Source organism: Eretmochelys imbricata, chromosome 3 (genome assembly GCF_965152235.1).
Source record: "Eretmochelys imbricata isolate rEreImb1 chromosome 3, rEreImb1.hap1, whole genome shotgun sequence".
Classification (NCBI taxonomy): domain Eukaryota; kingdom Metazoa; phylum Chordata; order Testudines; family Cheloniidae; genus Eretmochelys; species Eretmochelys imbricata.
In genome coordinates this window covers 161,250,826-161,274,785 of record NC_135574.1, presented here as the reverse complement: position 1 = coordinate 161,274,785, position 23,960 = coordinate 161,250,826, and the positions used below count along the sequence as shown (strand labels likewise).

At 40.8% G+C, this 23,960-nt stretch overlaps 1 protein-coding gene across 8 annotated transcripts in view; it reads left to right on the top strand.

Moving 5' to 3' along the window:
* Positions 1–23,960, top strand: part of MARK1 (microtubule affinity regulating kinase 1) — a 120,152-nt gene that overhangs the window by 49,505 nt on the left and 46,687 nt on the right. For 7 of the 8 annotated variants that reach the window (XM_077813737.1, XM_077813736.1, XM_077813733.1 and 4 more), the window contains exons 2-5: positions 619–822; positions 1,529–1,582; positions 20,012–20,060; positions 21,206–21,271. In XM_077813737.1, coding sequence (XP_077669863.1) covers positions 619–822; positions 1,529–1,582; positions 20,012–20,060; positions 21,206–21,271 — 373 coding nt within the window. Of the gene's footprint in view, positions 1–618; positions 823–1,528; positions 1,583–20,011; positions 20,061–21,205; positions 21,272–21,293; positions 23,476–23,960 lie in introns of those variants that run through there. The other variant, XM_077813739.1, reaches the window with a different exon arrangement.

The following is a 23,960-nucleotide window of genomic DNA, read 5'->3' as shown; positions in this document are numbered from 1 at the left end:
ATTAAAACTAGGGTCCTAATAACGTCAGAATTTTTTTTTCTAGAGAAAGTGTGGAAGTAAAAGTTATGAAAGTAAAAATATTCTTGGAGCAAAGCTGGCTTTTAAGATTTTATTCTCCTTCATCTCAAGTACTGTTTTAGTGGAAACATTTTCAGACAAATGATAAATCCATCTTTCTTGCAATTTGGAAAAATATACTTTTTATTCATAACTTCCAGGAAAATAAGGGTGACTGTTTAAAGATGAAAGTTCTTTTGAATTTTTTAAGGTCTTAAAGATGCTTACATCAAGATTTGATAATTAACAAATACACACTATATCACAATTTGTTCTGTTTTAATAGCACACTCTCATATTTGAAGAAAAAACTGTATATGCTTTAATGGTTTTTGATGAGTCTAAATATCACTCTTGATTACATTTAGAAGCAGCTCTAGTGCGCCTCTGAATTTCTTTCTTGATGTATAAATCAAACTTCACCCAGTGGCAACAAATCTGCTTAAGCTACAGTTGAAAATTATTGATCAAGTTTTTTAAAAATTGCGGACTCAGATTTTTACTCTTAAAATATTTTGTAACTGTTTAAAACCTGTGTGGTTTTGTTTTGTTTCCTTATAGCATACCTCTGTGGATGGATACGCTGAACCACATGTCCAGCCCACCAAATCGAGTAGCAGACAAAACATCCCCAGATGTAGAAACTCAATTACATCTACAAATGAAGAACACCCTCACATTGGAAATTATCGCTTACTAAAAACAATAGGAAAGGGAAATTTTGCCAAAGTGAAGCTGGCAAGACATGTTCTTACTGGAAGAGAAGTAAGCTTTTTGAGTGTGGCTAGTGAAGTATTTTGTATTGCCTTCATGTGTAGTCTTCTAATAAATGTTCCTAACATTGTTTCCAACTGCATCCTTGATTATTGAAAGACTTGTTTAATATTGAAAAATGTAATGCAAAGAAAATAGAACCAGTCACTGTATGTGTGAAGATAGAATTTTCATTTCTGTACTGAAAACTCTTTTCTGAAAACTTTCTTTTTGGAGAGGCTGTATAGTTTTAAGTCAGGTATTAGGTTGGTTTTTATTATTATTTGTTAGTTTCAGGAAAAAAATTTCTTTCTGTCCTTTTCTCTTCCCTCCTCACTCCCAGCCTCTCCCTTTCCCTTCTCCTTCCCTCTCTCCCCCGTTGAAAAAAATTCAGGCACCTCCAAAAGAAAACGAAAATATCTTGTTGTTGGGATCTCGCCAGTGTTTCTGTGCAATGTTGCATTTTCCACAGTGCTGGAAGGAGTGTAAAACTGACTGTATGCTACTGAAGCTGCAATGGAAAGTGATAAAGCACAGTTGGATTCTTATTAAGAAATTCTGCTAGATGGTGTGGAAGATAGATTGGCAAATGTTCTCATTGTACGCACACTTTTATAGCTATGTGTATGCACATTAGATACGCAATGTGTTTAGCTACTAACGTGCACATTGTTGTCAGAGCTTTTCACAAGTTTAGTAATAACTGTTTTTCCCCTAGGTTGCTGTGAAAATAATAGATAAAACCCAGCTAAATCCTACCAGTCTACAAAAGGTAAGTATGGAACCTTTGTAATTTTGTAAACAATTGAACTATGCTGCCAAGGAAAGTAAAGATGATTTTTTGACCCTTTATATCAAAAATCAGAAATCTTTGGTTGTGCTGACTATTATTGCATGTATGCTGCTGAGGGATAAAGTGGTATCCTGCTACCTCACATACCTAGCTGTATCTTGAGTCCTAATTGAGCTGACAACAGTTTTTGTACATGGTTCTTAGTTGAATGTTGCTCACTTCTATCCTCATCTCCCTCTTCCCCTTCCCTCCCCCCCCCCCCGGCGGGTTTTGTTTTGCTGGGTTTGAAAACTGTCATTTAAAGTTTTGCTACCAATCAAACGTAGAATAATTCTATATAAAAATGTCTATCTCCTCACTTAAAATCTAGGGAGCAGCAGTTTTCCCTAATTTAACTTGTCCTGTTGGATTTTCCATAATAATGAAACACATTTTGAGGAGTCAAAGTTACTAAGGCTTAATTGACTTGAAGCTCTGTTTGTGTACATTTCAATTTTATTAAAAAATATTTGTTACTCAAGAGATTCTTGTCAATTACTTTGCTTATATATAATCTTACAGAAATTCCTTAAGTGGTTACACAAACTGCTGGTTTGTTTGTCTGGCTTCCTGTTTCTCTGGTTAGTACAAACTATTCATAAACCCCTTATAGGCCGTCCATATTGTTGTGATAACTGTATTTGCCCATGATGGGCCAACTCGGAGCTTCTGGTTTTCAGTGAAGAGTTGATTTTTTTTTTTTTTTTTTTTTTAAAGTATGTGCATGACAGATCATGTGTCCTAAATTTTGACCGTTTTCCAGTGTTTCTTTAAGGTTTAAGTTCACCCAAATATGGAAAATCCATACAAAAGCCCTCTATCCTTCCTAATTAAGTTCCATAGTAGATTGGAACAACCGTATGGGGAGCTTCTGTACCCCACAAAGGTAATCTTCATGCTAATGCCACTTACGCTAGCTAAGAAGGGACCATTTGGGGTGCACCTCCTGTCTGTTGCTGGGGTGAATTCAGCTCTCTCATCTTTGTTCAGTTCCTCATATAAAGCTTAGTTATTTAGCCTTTGTGTTAGGATGGATGAATTTCGTGAGAAGAAGGGATTAAAAAATGAGTAGAAAGCAAGAGATGCACTCTGAAAACACTTATGCTGATTAGCTAGTGTTTTGTAAAAATGCTAGCCTACTCAAAAATTTTTCTAGTTGTCCTCTCTTCCTGTCATTTTAAATAGAATTTGTGGCTGAGGCATGTGAAAATTTGCCCAATGGCTTATTTGTTGTTACATTCTGAAATGACAGCATTTGCATAGGGTACCCTTTTTGACTAAACCAATTGTTGAACAGTCATTTTGCAGGAAATATTTGTGTTCTTCACCTTAGTTCTACTTTTCAAGACTGTACTTGCTATTCATATATGGCCAAAAATTTTCAGACAAAAGGGAAAAAAGGGGGATGGCACCTGGGCTTGAAGCGATGAATGAAGGCATTTAGTTTCCTCAAGATCAGGGTGGTAACCCTTGCCTCCATAATTCCATCATCAGACTCACAGGGCTGCTTTGCAGCTCTTGACCTGCAAGATACTTGGTGAACAAATATTTTATCTAACATTATAGCCGAAAGACTCCAGGAACTGCTATTTGGTTTCTAGAGATAGTGAAGAGCTGTAAATTATCTGTCTAATGTTAATATTAACATAGATGAGACATACACACAAATAATGAAAATCTATGCAGTTTATCTATGTGAGATTGACCTCTAACTGGTTTGACTGAGAAGGTGATGTTTTAATTTGAAACTGTTGGTTGTTGCCACAATTGTTTTTCCATTATGCTAGTGCCTAGAGGCTAGGGCCCCATTTTGCTAGTCACTGTAAAACCATATAACAGATAGTCCATGCCCTGAAGAAATCACAATCTAAGTGTAAGACTGCGGACAGCAGGTAGATAAAATAGACCAGAGAAGCACAGGGAAACAATGAAATGATATTGGTCAGCATGAAACAGTGGTCTCAACAAACCAGCTGTCTGTACATTTTTGAGACACTTTTTTTTAAATCATCACATCAAGAAGAGTTTAAAGGAAGGGTTTGAAGGAGAATAGTCAGGTGGCTGCATGATATTCATTGGGGCAGCATCAGAGAATATGCAAAGGTGCTTGTTGGAAAATGGTGGTTAGACTGTAGTTTGTGGATTTTAGCTGTGTGGACAGAGAAAATACTCAGTCTTCAAGATATTATGCAGGACATAGTGATATGCTTTATACAGTACCTGAATATGAAGAACTAGAAAGGGCTGAGTTGAGGGAAACCTAGTTTATAGGTCTGAGTGACAGAGAAGTTGGTGATGTCCACAGTGACTGAGAAAGGAAGGATGGGGAAGGGCTTATGGAGAAAAGATTAAGAACTTAAGAACTCTATTTTAGTCATGATTACTTTAAACTGACAGCAGAACATCCATGAGGAGGTGGCAGGAAGGCTGAGATTTTTAGTTGGGACAGGCAGAGACAGGTCCGGAGTAGAGAGTTAGATTTACCAGTCAGTATAGACATGAAAGCTGAATTTGTGTTTGTGGATGAGATTGCCCAGAGATAATATGTAGAGGAAGAAGAGGAGACCAGGGATGGAGCCCTGTGAGAGCCCCACAAAGTTGAAGGGGGTAGTGAGCAGGACCCTCTCTGAATGCCACACTAAAGTTTTAAAAAAAGAAAAGGAGTACTCGTGGCACCTTAGAGACTAACCAATTTATTTGAGCATAAGCTTTCGTGAGCTACAGCTCACTTCATTGGATGCATACTGTGGAAAGTGTAGAAGATCTTTTTATATACACACAAAGCATGAAAAAATACCTCCTCCCACCCCACTCTCCTGCTGGTAATAGCTTATCTAAAGTGACCACTCTCCTTACAATGTGTATGATAATCAAGGTGGGCCATTTCCAGCACAAATCCAGGGTTTAACAAGAACGTCTGGGGTGGGGTAGGAAAAAACAAGGGGAAATAGGTTACCTTGCATAATGACTTAGCCACTCCCAGTCTCTATTCAAGCCTAAGTTAATTGTATCCAATTTGCAAATGAATTCCAATTCAACAGTTTCTCGCTGGAGTCTGGATTTGAAGTTTTTTTGTTGTAATATAGCAACTTTCATGTGTGTAATCGCGTGACCAGAGAAATTGAAGTGTTCTCCGACTGGTTTATGAATGTTATAATTCTTGACATCTGATTTGTGTCCATTTATTCTTTTACGTAGAGACTGTCCAGTTTGACCAATGTACATGGCAGAGGGGCATTGCTGGCACATGATGGCATATATCACATTGGTGGATGTGCAGGTGAACGAGCCTCTGATAGTGTGGCTGATGTTATTAGGCCCTGTGATGGTGTCCCCTGAATAGATATGTGGGCACAGTTGGCAACAGGCTTTGTTGCAAGGATAGGTTCCTGGGTTAGTGGTTCTGTTGTGTGGTATGTGGTTGCTGGTGAGTATTTGCTTCAGGTTGGGGGGCTGTCTGTAGGCAAGGATTGGCCTGTCTCCCAAGATTTGTGAGAGTGTTGGGTCATCCTTCAGGATAGGTTGTAGATCCTTAATAATGTGTTGGAGGGGTTTTAGTTGGGAGCTGAAGGTGACGGCTAGTGGCGTTCTGTTGTTTTCTTTTGTTAGGCCTGTCCTGTAGTAGGTGACTTCTGGGAACTCTTCTGGCTCTATCAGTCTGTTTCTTCACTTCCGCAGATGGGTATTGTAATTTTAAGAATGTTTGATAGAGATCTTGTAGGTGTTTGTCTCTGTCTGAGGGGTTGGAGCAAATGCGGTTGTATCGCAGAGCTTGGCTGTAGACGATGGATCGTGTGGTGTGGTCAGGGTGAAAGCTGGAGGCATGTAGGTAGGAATAGCGGTTAGTAGGTTTCCGGTATAGGGTGGTGTTTATGTCACCATCGTTTATTAGCACTGTAGTGTCCAGGAAGTGGATCTCTTGTGTGGACTGGACCAGGCTGAGGTTGATGGTGGGATGGAAATTGTTGAAATCATGGTGGAATTCCTCAAGGGCTTCTTTTCTATGGGTCCAGATGATGAAGATGTCATCATCAATATAGCGCAAATAGAGTAGGGACGTTAGGGGACGAGAGCTGAGGAAGCGTTGTTCTAAGCCAGCCATAAAAATGTTGGCATACTGTGGGGCCATGCGGGTACCCATAGCAGTGCCGCTGATCTGAAGGTATACATTGTCCCCAAATGTAAAATAGTTATGGGTAAGGTCAAAGTCACGAAGTTCAGCCACCAGGTTAGCCGTGACATTATCGGGGATAGTGTTCTTGACGGCTTGTAGTCCATCTTTGTGTGGAATGTTGGTGTAGAGGGCTTCTACATCCATAGTGGCCAGGATGGTGTTATCAGGAAGATCACCGATGGATTGTAGTTTCCTCAGGAAGTCAGTGGTGTCTCGAAGGTAGCTGGGAGTGCTGGTAGCGTAGGGCCTGAGGAGGGAGTCTACATAGCCAGACAATCCTGCTGTCAGGGTGCCAATGCCTGAGATAGTGGGGCGCCCAGGATTTCTAGGTTTATGGATCTTGGGTAGTAGATAGAATATCCCAGGTCGGGGTTCCAGGGGTGTGTCTGTGCGGATTTGATCTTGTGCTTTTTCAGGGAGTTTCTTGAGCAAATGCTGTAGTTTCTTTTGGTAACTCTCAGTGGGATCAGAGGCTAATGGCTTGTAGAAAGTGGTGTTGGAGAGCTGCCGAGCAGCCTCTTGTTCATATTCCGACCTATTCATGATGACAACAGCACCTCCTTTGTCAGCCTTTTTGATTATGATGTCAGAGTTGTTTCTGAGGCTGTGGATGGCATTGTGTTCCGCACAGCTGAGGTTATGGGGCAAGTGATGCTGCTTTTCCACAATTTCAGCCCGTGCACGACGGCGGAAGCACTCTATGTAGAAGTCCAGTCTGCTGTTTCGACCTTCAGGAGGAGTCCACCTAGAATCCTTCTTTCTGTAGTGTTGGTAGGGAGACCTCTGTGGATTAGTATGTTGTTCAGAGGTATTTTGGAAATATTCCTTGAGTCAGAGACATCGAAAATAGGATTCTAGGTCACCACAGAACTGTATCGTGTTCGTGGGGGTGGAGGGGCAGAAGGAGAGGCCCCGAGATAGGACAGCTGCTTCTGCTGGGCTGAGAGTATAGTTGAATAGGTTAACAATATTGCTGGGTGGGTTGAGGGAACCATTGCTGTGGCCCCTTGTGGCATGTAGTAATTTAGAAAGTTTAGTGTCCTTTTTCTTTTGTAGAGAAGCAAAGTGTGTGTTGTAAATGGCTTGTCTAGTTTTAGTAAAGTCCAGCCACGAGGAAGTTTGTGTGGAAGGTTGTTTTTTTATGAGAGTATCCATTTTTTGAGAGCTCATTCTTAATCTTTCTCTGTTTGCTGTAGAGGATGTTGATCAGGTGATTCCGCAGTTTCTTTGAGAGCGTGTGGCACAAGCTGTCAGCATAGTCTGTGTTGTATGTAGATTGTAATGGATTTTTTACCTTCAGTCCTTTTGGTACGATGTCCATCTGTTTGCATTTGGAAAGGAAGATGATATCTGTCTGTATCTGTACAAAATGTTTTAAGTGATGTATGCTGGCAGGAGAGGACTGTAACTAAAGCAGAGGGAGGACAAGATGTTAAAAAGAACAATATAGTGGTTGACATCAGATGCAGCCAACAGGTCAAGAAAGATGCAAATAGAGTACTTGTTCTGGATTCTGGCTGGGAAGAAGTTGTTAAATACTTTGATAGCTAGAGTGCAAGGGGTGGAAGATGGTTTGCAGAGCATCTAAAATTGAATTGTCTTGGAGAAACTTCAGATGGCGGTTTTAGACAGCATGTTCAATGAAATTCAAGATGAAAGGGAGGTGGGGTGGTCCGAGTGGGATTTTTTGGGATGGAAGAGACTAAAGTTTGGTTTACACTACAAGGTTAGGTTGTGATAAGGCATCTTAAGTCCACCTCATTATGGTAGCATACACGCTATAGCCTTGCTCCCACTGATGTAAGTGCCATACTACACTGACATTATAACTCCACCTCCACAGGAGGCGTAGGGCTTACGTTGGTGTAGTTAATGTGACGCAGTGTCTGTATATACATCTGTTGTTGCTGTCATTCTTGTCAATTTCATGGCTCTGTGCTGGAGCCATGAAATTGACAAGAAAGCTGCGCTGTCACTGGGGCTGGTGGGGCCTCTGGGCTCCCTGAACCCAGTCTGGCTGCTCCCGTGCAGTTCCCAGCCCTCCTGGCTCCTACCCCGCTCCCAGCCCGGCTGCTACCCAGAGGCTTCTCATTCCAGGTGGCGGGGACCCCAGAGCCCAGTGGGGCAGTTGGGCTCTCAGTGACGGGGAGCTACATGGAGCTAAGAGCCCAGTGTGACAGGTTAGGTCACAGAGATCCCCTTGGGACTGTTACTGATGTGCTGAGACTACCTCTGAGCCCGTTTTCCATGCCAGTTTGGGCCTCCAGAACACTGCCTTGTTGAGCCAGACACGCCAGTCTGAACCACGCACAGACCCAGGGTCTGAACCACGCACAGACCCAGGGTCTGAACCCCGAAGCTGCAGACTTAACTGAAAACAGCTTAAGAAGTGCTCCTGTCTTCAGCACCCAGACACCCAACTCCCAATGGGATGCAAATGCCAAATAAAACTGTTTTACCCTGTATAAAGCTTATACAGGGTAAACTCATAAATTGTCCGCCCTCTATAACACTGATAGAGATGCACAGCTGTTTGCTCCCCCAGGTATTACTTACTTACTCTGGGTCAATTAATAAACAAAAGTGATTTTATTAAATATAAAAAATAGGATTTAAGTGGTTCCAAGTAATAACAGACAGAACAAAGTAAGTTACCAAGCAAAATAAAGCTAAATGTGCAAATCTAAGCCTAATAAATTAAGAAACTGAATACAGGTAAATCTCACCCTCAGAGATGTTCCATTAAGCTTCTTTCACAGACTAGACTCCTTCCTAGTCTGGGCCCAATCCTTTCCCCGGTACAGTCCTTGTTCCAGCTCAGGTGGTAGCTAGGGGATTTCTCATGACTGCAGCCTTTGTTCTGTTCCACCCCCTTATATAGCTTTGGCACAAGGCGGGAATCTTTTGTCTCTCTGGGTCCCCACCCCTCCTTCTAAATGGAAAAGCACCAGGTTTAAGATGGATTCCAGTACAGGTGACATCATCACATGTCCTGGGAGACCCCAAGCCTTCATTCTTCCTGGTCTGACTCACAGGAAGGCTTGCAAGTAAACAGAGCCATTTACAACCAATTGTCCTAGTTGGTGGGAGCCATCAAGATTCCAAACCACCATTAATGGCCCACACTTTGCATAATTACAATAGGACCTCAGAGTTATATTTCATATTTCTAGTTTCGGATACAAGAATGATACATTTATACAAATAGGATGACCACACACAATAGATTATAAGCTTTGTAATGATACCTTACGAGAGACCTTTTCCATGAAGCATATTCCACTTACATTATATTCACACTTATTAGCATATTTTCATAGAATCATATGGAGTGCAATGTCATACCCAGGCTCTCACTCCCCCACACAGCCCCTCTTAAGTTGACAGAAGCACTCCTAGTGAGGCCACGCACCACCAACAGAAGGAGGGTAGTGTAGACAAGCCCCAAATCATGCTTGTATTGTCATGGGAGGGAACCTAAGGAGAGGGAGAGGTTAAGGCTAAGGAAGGGATGAGTGTCGGGTAAGAGATTAGGAGACAAGATGGAATGGGGTCAGTGGGATAGGTGGAGGAGTTAGAGGAAGAGAGGAGATGAGGGTCTTCTGCATCAGTGATGCGGGGAGGAGGAGAAAGTGGTAGGAGGGAAAGGGAAGGAGAGTGGGAAGATCACATCAATCTTGTCATTTTTCTGTTTGAAAAAGTCAGCAAAATTTTCTACAGAAAGAAGTAGGGAGAGGATTTGAGGAAGGGATCATATAGCAAATAGGTGGCTGGGATTGTGGGAGCCAGTCAGGGTGGACAAGAAGTAGAGTTGCCTGGCTGGGTAAATGGCAGAATTGAAGAAGAGAACAATTTGTAGTGGAGGAAATCACCATTGTCATGAGACTTCTGTCAAAAGAAATTACAGAGTCTCACACTGATTTATTTTGGTTTCTGGAATTTGTTTAGCACAGCATTCCAAGAAATCTCTTGTTTTCTTGGAGTTCAATCCTGAGAGGTCCTGAATACCCTTGATTCCCATTGAAATCTGTGGCAGTTGAGGGTGCTCAGCACTTTCCAGAATCAAGCCCTTAGAAGGTTTCACTTCTGTTGCTTTTTTGCTTAGTAAGGCCAACTGGTACAGTAAGACCTGATGGAGAAGTTTAAAAGAAGGTCTAAAGGTCAAACTTCAGATATTTACCAATGCCTGTTTCCCAATAAAACTCCTACTATGTCCTGAGGAAGATTAGGAAAGCGGTTTGATTGATAAAAATTATTCTGACATTCAGATTTGGTATTGGGGGATTCTGGATTTATGATAAAAAGAAAAGATGCATCCGATGAAGTGAGCTGTTGCTCACGAAAGCTTATGCTCAAATAAATTGTTTAGTCTCTAAGGTGCCACAAGTACTCCTTTTCTTTTTGCGAATACAGACTAACACAGCTGTTACTCTGAAACCTGGATTTATGATAGTGTTGCGAAATGGCTTGCTTAAGAATTATGTATTAACATACAGTAGGTGTACATAGGAAATCCTGGTACAAAAAATCAGGATGTCTGAGAGAACTTGTATTTTTTTTTATTCTTAATTCCTGTGCTTCAAATGGAGAACTGTGTATCTGACTTGTTTGCAGATGACTAACAAACTTGATTGTTTTGCTTGGGGAAAATTATGTCTCTCCCAGAAGTGTACTAGCTGCTGACCTACTTGAATGCAATTGCTCTTTAAAATCCTGTTTGACCAGTCATACTCAGTATCTAAGTGTCAGCACTGGAAGCTAATAAACTTCCCGTGGCTCAGATCTTAGTTCATGGATTGTGTTTACTCCCCTTGTAAAAAAACCAAAAAAGCAAAACAAAAAAACCCACTACTTGTTTTTGGTGCTGGGAGGTGGGGAGGAAGCAACTCCAATTTTTATAAAATGAAACATAAAATAGATACTGAGAGATTAACTTCACAAGCATATTTATTCTTCAGACATAAAGACATGTTGTCCAAAATGAAAAACTTGTAGTTCTGTAGGGAAAACACACTAACACAACATTAGTCTCTCCAGTCTAGATAAACTTGACTAATTGAGGGTATGTCGACACTGCAATTAGATTTCTGCAGCTGGCCCCTGCTAGCTGACTCAGACTCATAGACTAAGGGGCCACTTAATTGTGGTGTAGATGTTCGGGCTCTGTCTGGAACCCCGGCTTTGGGACCCTCCTACCTCGCAGGGTCCTAGAGCCCGGTCTCCAACCCGAGCCCAAATGTCTACACCCAATTAAAAGGCTCCTTAGCTGAGCCCCGTGAGCCCAAGTCAGCTGGCCCAGGCCAGCCGCAGATTTTTAATGGCAGTGTAGACATACTCTGAGTTAGCATTTCTGTCTGCCCTGAGATATCAATACAGGTTTGGCAGCTTGCTTATTTTTTCAGCACTTGCACTATTTCAGAGCTTTGGATATACCCAGTCTGAATGTGGTGGAGCTGTGGCTCGATCAGAACTGAGCTGGCTGGACAGGAGTGCATATTTTTAAAAAATTGACAGATTTCTGAATTCAGTTGTCCAATCTCCTGTAATTTTACATCCACAATTTTTCAGCATTTTGATGTAAAAAAAAATTTGTGTTATAAATTTGAATTTTCAGTATTAATTGTGAGAAGGAAGAAACTGTGTCATACTATTAGCTAAGTAATGGAAAGGTTCCATAACATCTCCAAGTCACTTTTCAGTTGTTTTTCTTGTGTGCTTCCAGCTCTTTGTTAATTAGATGAAGGAAGATTTCAACTGAGATTCCAGCAGTAGTAACCTATACTATCTCAGGAACCTCCAAAACTACTTACAATTTCTTTTGTAAGCTCCCTGTAGAGTCCTGTGTAGTAAAATGTGTACTGTGTTTTAATCAATCATCCTTGTGCTCAATGTAGTTTTCAAGAAGTTGAAAATATGGACATAATATTCCTGAATTGCAATGACTTTTTCAGTCAAGCACCCAGCTGGTGTTTGCGGAAGAGTGCTTGACTTTTTGTGATGTGCTTTAGGATTGTTTTTACTACTTTCTGAACATCAGAAGTTTAGGATGATTACACCTGAGAGAATCTCATTTTTCAATCTGCTTTTTGTTTTTGGAGTAAATGGCGAAAATACCTCATTGAAAGCTACATATTTTAAACTTATATGCAAATTAGGACCCCATATACTTTGTGCTTTTAAAAAATAATTTTGACTAACCTACATATTTCACTCTTTCATACTGGCATACTTATATATTTCTGCGTGTGTGTTTCCTGTTAGGTGGTCTGACATTTGATAGAATGTTTTCTCTAGAACTTTTCAAACCTATTCAAAATGTAAGAAACTTTCAACAGGTTGAACATGTTGTTGTTGTTCCTGTTTTAGGTTAAGCCCACAGTGTATTATGTGATTTCCAAACACACACACAAAAAATACACAGTCCTTATCCCAAAAACCTTACCTGCACTGGGGAAATTTACCCAAAAATTCAAACTGCTTTTAAAACCAATTGGAGCCCGAGTAAAAACCAGCTGAAACTGTCTTTATAACCTGTGTAGTTAAGGCCTCTGAAGATAGGTGAAGTTAAGGCTTCTGCAATAAGTGTAGCTAGACAGGATATACAAATAGTTCTGGCTACTTGACGTTTGTCCACATTGTGCTCCCAACTGATTTTAAAACTGAATTGTAGGGAACATTTTCTCCAGTGCAGATAGAGCAAAAACGCTTAAAAGCTGTTAGAGAAAAAGACAAATTGGAAATGATAAAAGTGGTTCGTTGCAATGTTTTACCTTAAGTAGGTGGCGGTCCATTTTTTATTATTAGCAGCAGTGGAGCTGGTAGTGAAGTCTGTCGTTGGACTGCCAAATGCTATCCATTATACAATTCTATTATTGGATGCCTGTAACTTTGCCAGACTGTTTGGATGGAAATTTTCCATGCCATGTATCTGCCTCAGGCTGTGCGATGTTTTTACAAAATAATAATAATTTTCGCTAAATCAGTTCCAGTGTTTCCAAGAACAAAGGAGAAAGGCATTGTTTTGCTCATATATATTTTTAAATAATCTCTCTCATTGTTAAAAACAGCTAACCAGGGCTTTTTATTGGGAGGTGTCTTGGCCAACCTTAAGTATACTGGCACTACCAGCTCTGTCTAAAATATCTCCGAGTATCTATATCTTCCTTAATGTAATCTGCTAGCTTCTTAGTTGAGTCCCAACACAAGTGAGTATTCGGGGGGGGATTTAAATGCGGAGGGAGCAATGGCTTACCAAATAAGCTAAGAAAGGGCATACGACACATTAGGGTTGGTATGGAAGAAGATGTTTATGTGAGAATCTGATCAACAAGCAGGCAACAGTAGCCTGATTTTTGGAGTAGAAGTGATGGGAGAAGGGGTAGTGTGAAAACAGGTAAGGGCGGTCTGTTTTCTGCAGGGCCTTGAACAAATGACAAGACGCTTGAATTTGGTGTGGTAGAGGAGGGGGTTCCAATGTAGGATTTAAGGATGAAGGATACTGTCATACTGATGTTTGAGAAGGATGACCTTGGCAGCCCATTTTTTGGGTAGACTGGAGAGGGTAAAGTGGAAGGCAGAGAGACTGTTGTTAAAATAATTATTTTGTTTGTTAGCTCAGATTGTTTTGAATTAGGTCATCAAAAGTGACTACTCATAGTTTAAATTTAAGTGAATGCTGTTTATCTTCAAGAAGACATTAACTTTCTATTTTGTGTTTATGCCAAAAGAGAAGAGAGAAATACACCACACGTTCTGGTTATGACAACCTGTAGTTTAAGTCAATTTTCCTAAATAGAATTTATGAATTAGGTTAGTAATGTTCATACTTAAAATATTTTTTTCTTATGTTTAAATTGTATTGGCTTGGGAACTTTGTTAGAAACTCACCAGTGTCTTGGTATTTTTACCTTTACTGGAACTCTTGGCCAGAACGAATTGGTGTGATTTGACCTGAATGCTTGAAATCATTAGGCTTAGAGACCTGATTTTTGGGTAGCTGATCACATTCTTTCCCCACTTCTGGTGTGCTTTTAAGCACACCATGGAATCTTCCCATAATTAGAGAACCTTTATTCTGCTGTAAATGCCATTATTAATATTCATGTAACTAGTATTGAATAAAATTTGCTTTAATTACGGGTTTTGTATAACCTTTCATGTATCAGTGTTCTCCATGTGCTGCCAGTAACTTGCAAACCCACTACCTTGTGATCTCATCAGGTCTCACAAGCTGCAGTAAGCAAGGTTGAGCACTGCAGGAAATAGTGTTGGTGATTTAGCAGAGAGCTCTTTTCTCTTTGGGTCAGTGGTGAACCAAATGTCTGAGAACGATATGGTTATACTGTAAAGGTGCCATTTTTGGGGGGACGGACAAAATTGAAAACTCAGATTCTGAACTAGTAATCCTTAGAGATTTTATAGCCTTTCTTACAAGAAAAGGGGTATTAGCTCCAATATTCTGGCCAAATTTCAATGTGGTTAATTTTGCTTTTTGAAAGAAACTAAATATGATCTGTTGATTAAAATATGCCTCTTAAAAATGTAGATATGGTCGTGTGCCCAAGAGTTACAGGATAGACTCAAGTGGCTGTAGCTTACATACACCTTTTTGATATTGATACCTGCGGCATAAATTACACAACTACGTAGTGGATGCCTTGGCCGTTAACCTTAAATATGTTCTCCATCCCTCTCTCAGGCTGGGTCTGTGCTATGAATGGGGGATGTAACTCCCCTGCTTGTGTTCCCATAGTCATGCTGCCTCTCGCGGAGCTTGGGTTAGCGTCAGTAGCAGCGTAGCTGCAGTAGCACGGCAGGACTGCGCCCTGCAGAATACAAACCTGCCTGCAACCGGTGGGCATGTACTCAACACAGCTCAGCAGCACCGCTGCCTCTGCTGCTGCTACTGTGGCTACACCGCTGTTTGTATTTGCGTGTGTATGTGCACACAGGCATGGGAATCACACCCTTAGCTTGGAGTAGAGACATAGTCTCTCTCTCTCTCTCTCTCTCTCTCTCTTGCATTGTCTGTATTATTGAATTGTTCTACAGAATGAAAAATGTACCTTGAATTCCTTCTTTCAACTTGTTCACAATGCCTTAATATTGTTAGCGAATATTCGGGGTCATATGGATTGCTTCTGATGGGGAGAGACATTAATGATGAAATCATGATCAAATTATTTGATGCAAGCCTGTTTATTTACAAAGAATGTACATAGTGTTGTTTCCCTGAACACAGTAGAGCCAAACAGCAGGAGATAGCTTGTTTGCTCACAGTTCCAAGCCTCTTTCCAGCCAGAGTGCTACCCAAAAGCTCTCTTAGCTTTTTCTCAGGGTCAACAAGTGTTTCTCTAGCGATCTGCTGCTCTTCCTTGCTGCCTTTCTTGTGTGCTCCTTTGGCCTTTCTGTTTCTTCTTTTCTTGTGAACATACAGTGCAATCAAATCAATCTCCTACATTTGTTATCAAACCCCTGACAACCTCCTAGGGCCGCATGGCCCAGCCATGCCCATTTTTGCATGCTGTCTGTTCCTTGGGCAGTGACTTTCCATTGTTTCAGCTATCATTAAACAAAGGGACATTTAATTGTTCCCTTATTTAGCTAGAATGGAAGGCAAATGGTCAAGCCCAGTAGCATCAATGAGGTGGTGGGATTGCCCGGTACTCATCATAACAATATTTTAGTACATATGCCTGGTGTGTCTATATAACTTAACTGTTGTGAGTTAGGTTTGAAAATGAATTTCTATAGTAAGAGAAAACATACTAGGAATACCTACAGGCTGGGACAGAGCAAGGTACCAGCTAAAAGGCCACTTGAAATGTGGCAGAGACCAGCAACTGCAGGCTTACAAGCTGTCAGAAAAGTATGCCTGGAACGGATTCTATAACAGGTAGGTCCTATACTGGGTAGCTTCAGTTGTGAACAGGCAGTTGTAAGGAGAGGAGTTTTTTTAGGGAAGAGACTGAATAACCATGTTGCTGAGGCCAAGACATCTACTTAATGTGTAGCTCCAGATTTTAGAGTTTGGAACTTGGTGTTCGAAAAGTTTCTGTAATAAAAAGTGGTATGCAGCTTCAGCTGTTTGCCATATGCAGTGTGCCACCACATTGCACCTGATTAACATTGGAGTATAGGAGAGTTTAATACCTGGTTTCTGTTCCCTGCTCCAAATCAGGCAGAGCAGGGGATTTGAACCCAGGTATCCTATATCCCAGGTGAGTCCCCAGCCACTGGGTTCTAGGATATTGTGGAGTGGATCTCTCAATTGCTTCTGTTGAAGCTGTTCCACTTTGTATAAAATACTTAGTAGGTCTGAGAGAGTGAAAATGGCTATAGTTCTCTGGTTGGGGCACGCACTCAGAAGACCCAGGTTCCAGTCCCTGCTCCAATGACTCTGAGTATTTCATAGGAAGTAGAACAGCTTCAGCAGGAGAGATTGAGAGACACCCATCCCGGAATACCCTATAGCTCAGTGGATAAGGAACTCAACTGGGATCTGGGAGACATGGCTTCAAATTCCTGTCCCACATTAGGCTGAACAGGGATTTGAATCCAAGTCTCCTACATTCTGGGTGAGTCCTGTGACCACTAGGCTATAGGGTAAAAAGGGGAAGTATCACTATCATAGAATATCAGGGTTGGAAGGGACCTCAGGAGGTCATCTAGTCCAACCCCCTGCTCAAAGCAGGACCAATCCCCAGCTAAATCATCCCAGCCAGGGCTTTGTCAAGCCTGACCTTAAAAACTTCTAAGGTAGGAGATTTCACCACCTCCCTAGGTAACGCATTCCAGCGTTTCACCACCCTCCTAGTGAAAAAGTTTTTTCTAATATCCAACCTAAACCTCCCCCACTGCAACTTGAGACCATTACTTCTTGTTCTGTCATCAGCTACCACTGAGAACAGTCTAGAGCCATCCTCTTTGGAACTCCCTTTCAGGTAGTTGAAAGCAGCTATCAAATCCCCCCTCATTCTTCTCTTCTGCAGACTTAAACAATCCCACTTCCCTCAGCCTCTCCTCATAAGTCATGTGTTCCAGTCCCCTAATCATTTTTGTTGCCCTCCGCTGGATGTTTTCCAATTTTTCCACATCCTTCTTGTAGTGTGGGGCCCAAAACTGGACACAGTACTCCAGATGAGGCCTCACCAATGTTGAATAGAGGGGAACAATCAAGTCCCTCAATCTGCTGGCAATGCCCCTACATATACATCCCAAAATGCTATTGGCCTTCTTGGCAACAAAAGCACACTGTTGACTCATATCCAGCTTCTCATCCACTGTAATCCCTAGGTCCTTTTCTGCGGAAGTGCTGCCTAGCCATTCGGTCCCTAGTCTGTAGCAGTGCATGGGATTCTTCCTATCACCTGCTGCTGGTGTGTACTCGTCATAATGTGCCTACCAGCTCAACCTCACAGGTGAGAGAGGCAGAGGAATGCATAGTTTGAGGATTCTTTTGGGGCTTAGGTATGAGCTAAGTGTCAGGCAACAGGATTGAGGCAATTTTGTGCATGACCTCTGGTTGAAATTTAGACACCTAGGGAATATAAGTGTCTGCAGGGTTTTTGAGGAGTTCAATTATGGATTTATGTTTCTAAAGCAGCAGTGAGGTGCCTAAATCCCTTTATGGTTCTAGTCCCTCATGACCTGGCTTTAGGAAAGCAGATTTTTTGGTCCGCTTTTTAATTTGCCTTTCTCGTGTTGTATATTTGCATATCATGTAAATTGTCAGTCACTGTGAAATCAATTTGAGTCTTAAACTAATTAATAAACCTTTTAATCCCTTTGGAATCTTTGAACAGAAGAATGTGCATAATATTGACGATTACTGCATACTTCAGATTATGTGTAAAATTGTATTTCTTTAGGATTTTTCTTCCAGATTCTAAATCCTTTTATTTATAGAAGTGTAACGTTTTAATCCTACTTTGGCAGACATGAGTTCATTAAAAGTAACTTATATTTAGACATTAATACTATTATATTGTGCAGCCTGTCTTTGTTGTCTTCCTGCCAATATTGCAGTTTTTCAGATATCTGCCTAGAAGTTCTTCAGAAATTTTCATGCTCTACAGGTTGATGCTTTAGATTTGTTGTCTTGCGTCTGGTCATTTCAGACAAATTGGTTTAATTGGATTGCTTTTCATAATTGTGAAAAATTCAGATGTAATGTACAAAATCAAAATACCAAAACACAAAACAGTCTATCTGACATATTAGTAATGGAATAATTGAGTTAATGGAAAAGCAAAAACACTTTGTAACGCAAATACAAGCACAATATTATTTACCAGACAGCCCTATTTATAGATCCGAATTAACTAATGCAAACTGTAGGATGTTGCCTTTCGTTTGGTTCTTTTTCCCCCCACCCTCCAGACAGATTCACACATACATTCTTTTTTTCTTCTTTGAAGGCAGTTGTTGAACATTTATATAAGGAGAAAGGATAATGTCCTGCTAGAAACATTTAACCAGTGTAAATATCTACTTGTGAGACTTGTGTTTGATCAAAAGCTTAATTTTCAAAATCATATTAATTGTAGTTAAGAAGAGGGGAGCACCAAATGAAAGCAGAATTATGGAGTTCTACTACTTGTGCAAATGCCATTATCTTTAATAAGACTTAAGAAACTAAAGGATGTGCACTGAGTACAAAATCTTCAATCTAGTCTAAGGAAAATAATTGTGATTGTTGCTATTTTTAGATTGTGCTATTTGCAGAATACAAAAAAGGCAGTTAATCTTTTTGGGAGGGTTAGCAGTTTTCCTCTCTGTTAGCAATACCCTTTCTTTTGGAAATTTCCCTCAGTCCCAAGTCCCCAGAGGTGTCCAGGGGTTACTGCTGTCTTTGCTCTTGAACCTCACTTGTGGATTTCCCCAGCTTTTGTCAAAGAAGGGACAGGATGTAGCATTCATAGTCTCTGAGACAGCGGACAGTTTGCCAAAGCTTTCCTGTATTTCTGCTCAGGACTTCTACAACACATCCATCCTAAGCATAAGGTTTGAGAGCATTCAAGCACAGAGAATACCTTTGACAACAGAAGTATGTTCATTGTTCAGTGAAGGAAATCTCAGGTGTTATCAGTATTGTCAAACTCCAAATGTTCAAAAATCATGACTTTAAAGGAACTCCAGATTTTTTTTTAATTTGCCTTTTGGTTTTTTTTTGCCTTTAGGGTATGCTCACTTCACTTTTTCAAGCTTTTCTCTGTAACCATGCGTGCTAGAATTTTTGTTAAATAAAAGCTGAGATTTTCAAGACAACTCTCAATTTCAGTAAGGGCAGGGAGCGGGGGTGGAAAGAATCATCAGTTGTTACCGCTGTTGCATGCCTGGCAGACTTTATATGGTCTTAAAACTAAAAAATTGTGTACCCTTATGGATGTATACTCTTTCAGATGTGACCTGATGTAGGTATTGTTCAGCTCCGGTATGTGTGAATTGATTCCATTCATCTTCGTGGTGTGTTACCCCCTAAAACCTAATTATACTTCACAGTCCAGTTTTTTCCCAACACCAGAAACATGAAGTCGCGCGTGCACACAGACTGGGTAATTAGTTGCATATGCAAATAGCCAAATAAGCAAAGGGCAGAAATAGCAATAGGTCCTGCAAATGCCCTTTGTTGTTTCAAGCCAGTGGAAACTCTAAAAGCTGTTACTATATAAGAGCCTACATATCTTTTTGCATACCTTGTTTTGAAACAAGTGCAGTTTTGTTGTGCATTGAAGGTAGTACGTGGCCCTAGGTTTTTAGACCCAGCCAAATGTTATAATAAAAATGTAGTACAGCGCTGTCCACAAAATGAGTCTGATGTCTAGTACAGTGAATAATGTAATTGTATCTAGTACTGGATTATAACATAAAAGGCTATCTTAATATCTACTTAAATTGCCTTTCACCTTCCATTCCCTGTATAAAGTAGCATGTCTGAAGTAAAAAGAAAAGGAGTACTAGTGGCACCTTAGAGACTAACCAATTTATTTGAGCATAAGCTTTCGTGAGCTACAGCTCACTCTGTAGCTCAGGAAAGCTTATGGTCAAATAAATTGGTTAGTCTCTAAGGTGCCACTAATACTCCTTTTCTTTTTGCGAATACAGACTAACATGGCTGCTACTCTGAAACATGTCTGAAGTAGCTCTTCCCCAGTAAACATAGTTTGAATAAAGCTGTTTTGTTTTCTTAACAGTTGTTTCGAGAAGTACGAATAATGAAGATATTGAATCATCCCAGTATAGGTAGGAATTGGATTTGTTTTTCTGGTGACTTTAATATTATACTCTTATCTATTTTGTTTGAATATATTTAGATACTTGTTTTTATTTATCCATTAAATCTTTAAGATGGATGAACAATGTACACTCAGGGCCAGATCCTGCTCTTGTCCTGTTTACTTCAGTGGACTACTTGCATGAGTAAGGCAAGCAGAAATTTGGCTCGTAAAGGATAACTTGCTCAATCAGAGGAAAGGGCTAACACTCAGCAAGGAGGTGGTGTCTGATGGCCAGTAGGGGATCTGGCTCGTACTCTTACTGTTGTTCAGATGGGTTAAAAAGCCTTTGCGCTAATGAGTTTTGCCACTCTCACTAAGAAACTAGGACCTAGGACCAAGAAACCTGCAAAGTGCTATCTTCAGAGAAACCAAGTTACAAAGTATGTAATTTTCCCTTTCTGCTTTAGTTCCCCCCACCTTCAGAGCCCTACTTTGTGATGACAATTCTTCTGGCTGAGGAGGGCTGGACAGTCTTGTTCCAGAGACAGTTAATGTTCCTGAATCGGCCAGAGGGCTTGTTGCATACAAGGTATGGACAAGGTATACAAGTTATTACATAATAGGTACTCCCTTGTCTCCATTTTTAGAGCTGAGTGTGCTGCATTTCCAGCATTCTAAGCTCCTACTGGACCCCCTCCGTCCCACCTGTGACAGTGGTAGTTTTATTAGTATTATATTCTGATTGGGAAAGCCTTTCAGTTAGAATACCTGCTCAGTTTGGCACCAAAACTTTGTGTCTTTTTAAGTTGATCAAAACTCCACAACTTCTCTAACCTGGAGCGGTTGGAATAGAGAAGTAATTTACTTGGGATTTTTGTGTGTTGTTTTGGTAAGAATTCCTGTGTGGAACTAAACACTAATTTCAGCACGAATTTCATTTTTGTATAGTGTTTGTGAAATACTCCTGAGAAAGTTGTAGAAGATTTTATATGTTCATGATGTTCTTACAACTTAATTCTCCTTTTTTCAAAACTGTTTAAATCTTCTGGCTTGGTGGTATCACTGGTTAATAAATTTTATTAATTTAAAGAATAAGTGTTTGGGCTGTATTTTAAAAATTTTGATGAATTTTTGCTGTTTGATGCAAGCTTTCATTCCTTTTTATTTCAGTAAAATTATTTGAAGTTATTGAAACAGAAAAGACACTGTATTTGGTAATGGAATATGCCAGTGGGGGTAAGTAGTTGTTGAACTCCCAGTTTTGTGGGTAAACTGAAAAGTGGAAAGTAAATCTTCATGCACAGATACCCAACTGAAACCAATCTTGACATCTGGGGTTGTGTTACGTCTTGTGTACTGCATGTTGTCTGTCTGCCTCATGGAGTCTGTCAGGGTTACTTCCCCACTCTGAACTCTGGGGTACAGATGTGGGGACCTGCATGAAAGAACCCCTAAACTTATATTCTATCAGCTTAGGTTAAAAACTTCCCCAAGGCAAAAATTCCTTTCCTTGTCCTTGGATGGTATTGCTCCACCACAAAGTGATTTACACAAAAATTCAGGAAAGGGTCACTTGGAGTCCCTATCCCCCCAAACCCCTTCACCTCCTTTTCTGGGGAGGTTTGAGAATAAAATACCAACCAATTGATTAACAATGTGAGCACAGACCAAACCCTTTGGTTTTTAGGACACTGAAAATCAATCAGGTTCTTAAAAGAAAAACTTTATTTATTTAAAAAAAAAGTAAAAGAATCACACCTGCAAAATCAGGATGGAAGGTAACTTTACAGGGTAAATAAAAAGATTTAAAACACAAAGGATTCCCCTCTGACTCAGCTTCACAGTTACAAAACAGGAATTAAACTACCTCTTTAACATAGGGAAAATTCACAAGCCAAAACAAAGGATAACCTAATGCATTTTCTTGCCTTACTTACAATTTTTGTAATTTTAGATGGTTCATTTCAGGTATGTTTTCAGGAGATGTTGTACCTGCCTGGTCTCCCTCTCCGTCTGGAGAGGGAACAAAACAAAAGAGCCACAAATAAATCCTCCCCCCACCAGATTTGAAAGTATCTTCTTTTCTTTTCTTATTGGTCCTTCTGGTCAGGTGCCAACAAGGTTATTGAGCTTCTTAATCCCTTACTGGTAAAGCGATTTAGTACAGCTGCCCCGGAGGATTTTATGCTACCCTTTTCTCTGTTTATGACAGAGTCCCTAACCAGAACTTTAAGGTACAGTTCTGCTGTCAATTAACAGTGTTATGCATAGTAGATTACTTTATTTTACAGATGTTTGTGTAGTTGTTTTTGATAATATACCAGGAGATAATCTGATTTTCATTCTAGCAGAGGCTCAAGCCTTGTGTGTCTCCCATCCTTATACTTACATCACCAATAGAGAGAGCACCTGCCTCTCGTCTTCACCTTGTGTCAGAGCAGTGTAACAGAGGCAAGAAGGTCTGGGAGTTGGGGATAAGAACATGGGACAGCTGGCCAGGCAGATTGAAAAGAAAGCCAGGTGGATTTTGGGAACACAATTGGTACTCATTTAGATGGGGAGATGGCTGTTTGTCATATACCGTCGGGGAGAGGGACCACTAGCAATGAGAATCTGAGAGCCATTTGGTGAAGAACTTTTTGGCCTTAAACTTCTCACAAAATAAAAGTGATGTGAAGACATGCAGTGCAAGTCTGGTGTATAAGGTGCCACCCCTTACACCTAGAACCTTATGCCTTTTACAATGGTATTCTTTATTACTCTAACTGCACTTTAAATTGGTCTTTCATTTAATGCCCATTTTAATATAAGAATTTTAAAAAACTGAAGTCTTACTAGGAAGGAATCAGTTCTTGTAGGTCTGCAGTAACTATGTTGTCTGAACAGTGAAAACAAATACAAGCAGTAAAAAGGAATCTTTCCTGACTGCTTCCCCCTCTCTCCTTCTCAGGACTGTGGGCATGTTTGAAATGGTTTTAATAAACAGACTTGTTAGTTTTCTGAAACCTGCAGACAGTGTTTTTCCTTGATAAGCCCAGTCGGTAACGTGGGTGGGTGGCTTTTTACACATATTGTGACAGGGTCAGGCCAGACGGCTACAGGAGAGTGATGGAAGGCAGATATATGAGCCCCAGGTTAAGTAGGTCCCTTTTCCCTGGGTAAGGTAACAGGGAAGGTTCCAGAACAATCAGGAACTTTCTGGAATCAATTAAAGCAGACAGGCTGATTAGAATACCTGTAGCCAATCAAGAAGCTGCCAGAATCAATTAAGACAGGCAGGCTAATCAGGGCACCTGGGTTTAAAAAGGAGCTCACTTCAGTTTTTGGTGTGCGTGCGCGGAGCTGGGAGCCAGAGGCACAAGAAGCTGAGAGTGAGAAGGCATACTACTGGAAGACTGAGAAGTACAAGCATTATCAGACATCAGGAGGAAGGTCCTGTGGTGAGAATAAAGAAGGTGTTGGGAGGAGGCCATGGGGAAGTAGCCCAGGGAGTTGTAGCTGTCGCACAGCTGTTAGAGGAGCCACTGTAGTCAGCTGCAATCCACAGGGCCCTGGGCTGGAACCCGGAGTAGAGGGCGGGCCCGGGTTCCCCCCATCCCTCTATCCCCCCAATTCCTTACTTGATATCGGAGGAGTTGAACTGGACTGTGGATTCCACCAGAGGGAAGGTCTCTGGCCTGTTCCCCGATCCACTAGGTGGATCAGCAGAGGCTGCAGGCATTATTCTTCTTCCTTTTCCCCATGCTGGCCAGTGATGAGGCTAACTGAGTGAATGGCAGATTTGAGCCACGAAAGTGGCCAAACTGAGGGCTGCTGTGAACCTCTGAGTCAAAAAAATCTGCCAATAAGCGCAGGACCCACCAAGGCAGAGGAGGAACTTTGTCACAATATATATGTTGAGGTTTTTTGTACATAGAGGGTCATA